The 4,817-nt window shown below is 37.7% G+C and overlaps 1 protein-coding gene across 1 annotated transcript; it reads right to left on the bottom strand.

Moving 5' to 3' along the window:
- LOC111896481 (B3 domain-containing protein At3g25182) lies at positions 1-718 on the bottom strand. The gene has a single exon (XM_042901821.1). The coding sequence runs from the start codon at positions 693-695 to the stop codon at positions 72-74; it is 624 nt and encodes a 207-aa protein (XP_042757755.1). The 5' UTR covers positions 696-718; the 3' UTR covers positions 1-71.
- Between the last annotated feature and the right edge of the window lie 4,099 nt (positions 719-4,817).

Genomic DNA, 4,817 nt, shown 5'->3' with positions numbered 1-4,817 from the left:
TATCATCTTCTTCTCTCTATTAATCAAATATAAAAAGTTGAATGAAAGAACATAAATAAACTAAAAACTCTCTATACGCATAAAAGAGCAAAGAGCAGTTGGTTGTCTTTACGAAAAGACCAGACCTGAATCTCTGAATGTGGCTTCAAATCCTTCTTGTTTTCTTCCACAAACTCATTCCAATTAGTCTTCAACACATAACTGCTTGTGCTTTTCAATCTCCACATCTTCATCATCATCGATTTCTTATGCAATCCCAATCTTGGCCCCAACAATCCCACCTCAAACTCCTTTCCATTCTCCAGATCGTGTTTCTCGTTTTCTGTCAAGAACTCAATATTTTTCTCTAGTTGATTCATCGGCATACTCAACCTGTTCTGGTTTTTACTCAGATCACTTTCATACAGTGTTTTCTTGAGCAAGAGTTTCAAATCTTTGCCATTCATCTCATTCGTGATGAACTCTTCCAACCTCCGCTTGCTGATCACCATCGGCTTACTGTTTTTCATCTCAGTGGGAGGTTTGAGCTTTGATTCTTCTTTAACTTGTTGCTCGGCTAACAACTTCATCTTTTCGTTTACTAATTCTTGGATCTTTTTCAGATAATATTCATCTTCAGCCTCCTCGTTGTATCCCATGGCAGCGGAATGAACATGTTTTCTCTTTGTTGTTGAATCTTGGGGAGTAATTTCCATTGTTTTTGTAATGACGTAATAAAAATTTCAGTGAAATCTCCACAAGAACTTTGGAGAATAAGAGTGTTAACTTGTGTATGTATAATTACCCTAATTGGGTTTTTATTATAGATGAGGAAAGTGGTAGTTCTTGATTTTGAACAAGAAAACCTAATTACAAATAGGAAGGGAATTAATTAAGGAAAGTATATGGTTTTTTCAAATTTATTTGTAACTTGGTACTTACGTAAAAACGTTAGGTTTTAATGGTAATCACTCTCGTATTCAAAAAAAGGAAGGTTTGATATTTTGTTAATGATCAATGTACGTAACTTGATATTCTAATTACCTAATATTAAATATAAGCTAGACCTAAACCGGTTCCATGGCAGTTATTTAGTTAGTTATATAGTTTATGGAAGTTATTTGTCAACCGGCTCCTTTGATTTGTTGTGTCGGTTCTGTAATGTACATATAAATATGTATTGTTCCATGTTCAGTAATGATTGATAATTATCTAATAAAGAAAGTATTTTATAGTTAAATCTGTTGTCTATCTCTTCTCTTCAATTCTAACATATTGGTATCAGAGCAAGGCATGCATGGCGTCTAACATAAACAACATTCATCCACAATTGCCCAAACTTAATGGAAGAAATTACTACCACTGGAGTATACAATTAAAAGTCTTGTTTGAATCACTAGAGCTCTGGGATATCATCGAAGATGGTCTTGAAGATCCTGATGACGAGGACGAACTCACAGACGAACAAATGGAAGAAATCAAGAACAGCAAAAGAAGAGACAAAAAGGCACTCTTCTTGATTTTTCAAGCCGTGGATGAAACAATTTTTGAAAGAATATCTTCCTCAACCTCTTCTAAGAATGCCTGGGACACACTGCACAAAACCTATCGTGGAGAAGAAAGATTAAAAATTGTCAGACTTCAGACTTTAAGATGCGAATTCGACAATATAAGAATGAAAGAGACAGAATCTGTGGAAGAATACTATAACCATGTTATCCTATTATTGAATCAATTACGTTTAAATGGCGAACATATAGACAACACAAGAGTAGTTGAAAAGATCTTGAGAAGCCTTACCCAGAAGTTCGAGTATGTGGTCGTAGCCATTGAAGAATCGAAAGATCTCTCACTTCTGTCGTTAGAAAACCTGTTGGGTACCCTACAATCACATGAGTTACGAATGAATCAATTTGATTCACCTGTGATTGAACAAGCATTTCAATTGCAATCTTCAAATCAAGGAGGATTTTATAACAATCACAGAGACCCGGTCCAAGAACAGAGTAAATCAAAAGGACATGGAAAATCATCATCCTCACAATTACAATGTTACTATTGTCAAAAGATGGGACATGCAATCAAGTACTGTAGAAAAAGATTGGCGGATGAGAAGAAAGGGTCTACTTTTATACATAAAGAAGACAGTGATGAAGGAGACACGATGTTCATGATGCTCAGTACACAAGAAATACCCACAGAAGACATTTGGTATATTGACAGCGGATGTAGCAACCACATGTCAGGAAACAAGAATATCTTTGCTAGTTTGGATACATCCTTTGTGAAAGAGGTACGTACAGGAGATAACAAGAAACTGAACGTGCATGGAATTGGAGACATTACCATCAAAACGAAAAACTGGGAAAAGAAAATACCCAGCGTGTATTTCGTTCCAGGGTTACAGTACAACCTTTTAAGCGTGGGACAATTACTCCTTAAGGGGTATGATATACATTTCCGAAACAAAGCTTGTGAGATCAAAGATTCAAGTGGCAAACCAATTGGAAAGATACACATGACGGCAAACAAAATGTTTCCATTAAAATTTCAAGATGAGTCCATTTTGCCTTTCGTTGTATCCACACAACCAACATCTCTACTTTGGCACCACAGGTTTGGACACATAAACTATGGATATTTGTCTTACATGCATAGACATAAACTTGTCCGTGGGTTGCCAAGTATCAGTAAGAGTGAAAAGACATGTGAAGAATGTTTGATGGGAAAACATTCCAAGGAATCTTTCCCCCAAGAAGCGACATGGAAAGCATCAAAGCCTTTAGAACTGGTGCACTCAGATGTTTGTGGACCAATGAGGACCACCTCTATTGGAGGCAGTAGATACATACTCACGTTCATAGACGACTATAGTAGGAAACTATGGACTTATTTCATGAAAGAAAAGTCAGAAGTTTTTGGATTATTTAAAGGTTTCAAGGCTCTCGTGGAAAGGCAAAGTGAACACCTAATAAAATCCATCCGATCGGATCGAGGTGGGGAGTACAACTCTCTAGTGTTCCAAGAATTCTTGAAAGAAAACAGGATACATCATCAACTTACTACTCGATACACACCCCAACAAAATGGAGTGGCGGAAAGAAAAAACCGGACATTGATCGAGATGGCACGAAGCATGTTGAAAAGCAAAGGTTTGGCAAAAGAATATTGGGCAGAAGCCGTGGCATGTGCAACTTATCTGCTGAACAGGTCCTCGACAAAGAGTCTCTCTAACATGACGCCTCAGGAAGCATGGAGTGGGTACAAACCAAGTGTCAAGCATCTTAGAACCTTTGGATGTATAGCATATTCGCACATTCCATACCAAAGAAGAGAGAAATTAGATGACAAGTCAGAGAAGGCCATATTTGTGGGCTACAGTGAAAACTCTAAGGCATACAAGCTTTACAATCATGTCACTAAAGAAACAATAATTAGTAGAGATGTAGTTTTTGATGAAAAAAAGTCATGGATTGATTGCCAACATGAAGATAATAAAGCCAACCAAGTCGTTGATAGTGATTTTACCAAAACGACCTCAAAGGATAACCAAGAGGATCCAAACTTATCCAGCCCCTCAAACGGATCAGTATCAACCCCAGATAACACGGTGACAAGTTCTAACTCTCACTTATCTTCTCCTGAAAGTACGCCAAAGAAGTTAAGAACTATAGAAGATTTATATGCAAATACACAACCATTGAATTTTGATGATGTCGCAGACTTTGTGTTATTTTCTGATGCTGACCCTTTGTGTTTTGAGGATGCACATCAACAAGACATTTGGAAGCATGCAATGAACGAAGAAATAAAGGCAATCTTAAAAAATGAAACATGGGAACTGGTTGACCCTCCAAACAACCACAAACCCATAGGGGTAAAATGGGTATATAAGACAAAATTCAACAAAGACGGAAAAATTGACAGGCACAAAGCCAGATTAGTTGTGAAGGGGTACAAACAAAAGTTCGGTATAGACTACAATGAAGTGTTTGCTCCAGTGATTCGGTTAGAAACCATTCGCTTAGTATTATCGTTTGCTGCACAGTTCGGTTGGGAAGTCCACCAAATGGACGTAAAATCAGCATTCTTGAATGGTTTTCTTAGTGAAGAAGTCTATATCGACCAACCCCCTGGATACACCAAGAAAGGGGAAGAGCACAAGGTGTGTCGCCTGAAGAAGGCCTTATATGGATTGAAGCAGGCGCCACGTGCTTGGTACAACAGGATTGATAGTTATTTCACCACTCATGGTTTCAAGAAATGTGTACATGAACATACCTTATATATCAAGGCAACCAAAGGTAACATGCTTCTTGTATGTCTCTATGTTGACGACTTAGTTTTTTACAGGAGACTCTTGCGCATTGATAAAAGAATTCAAAGATTCAATGAAAGTTGAGTTTGAGATGTCAGATATGGGTCTACTCCACTACTTCCTTGGAATAGAGGTTAAGCAAGAAAAACATAAAATAACCATCTCTCAAAAGCAATATGCAAAAGGGCTTATTGCTAAATTCAACATGCACAATGCTTCAACCTCCCTTATGCCCATGGAATTTGGCTTAAAGCTCTCAAGAGATTCACAAGGAAAGATGGTAGACGCTCAACTATATAGAAGTTTAGTAGGGAGCCTTATGTACCTGACTGCAACTCGTCCCGACATCACTTATTCTGTAAGTTTAATAAGTCGCTTCATGGAATCTCCGAGGATAGACCATTGGGAAGCAGGGAAACGAATTTTAAGGTTTGTGAAAGGCTCAATTGACCATGGAATTACATACTCAAGGACTAAAGACTTTAAGTTAAAAGGTTTTAGCGACAGTGATTTTGGGGGG

The sequence above is a fragment of the Lactuca sativa genome, chromosome 4, assembly GCF_002870075.4.
Source record: "Lactuca sativa cultivar Salinas chromosome 4, Lsat_Salinas_v11, whole genome shotgun sequence".
Classification (NCBI taxonomy): Eukaryota; Viridiplantae; Streptophyta; class Magnoliopsida; order Asterales; family Asteraceae; genus Lactuca; species Lactuca sativa.
This window is presented reverse-complemented; position numbering and strand designations above follow the sequence as displayed.

Coding starts and splice junctions, on each gene's coding strand:
- LOC111896481 (XM_042901821.1), bottom strand. CDS start 695: ATGGAAATTACTCCCCAAGATTCAACAACAAAGAGAAAACATGTTCAT.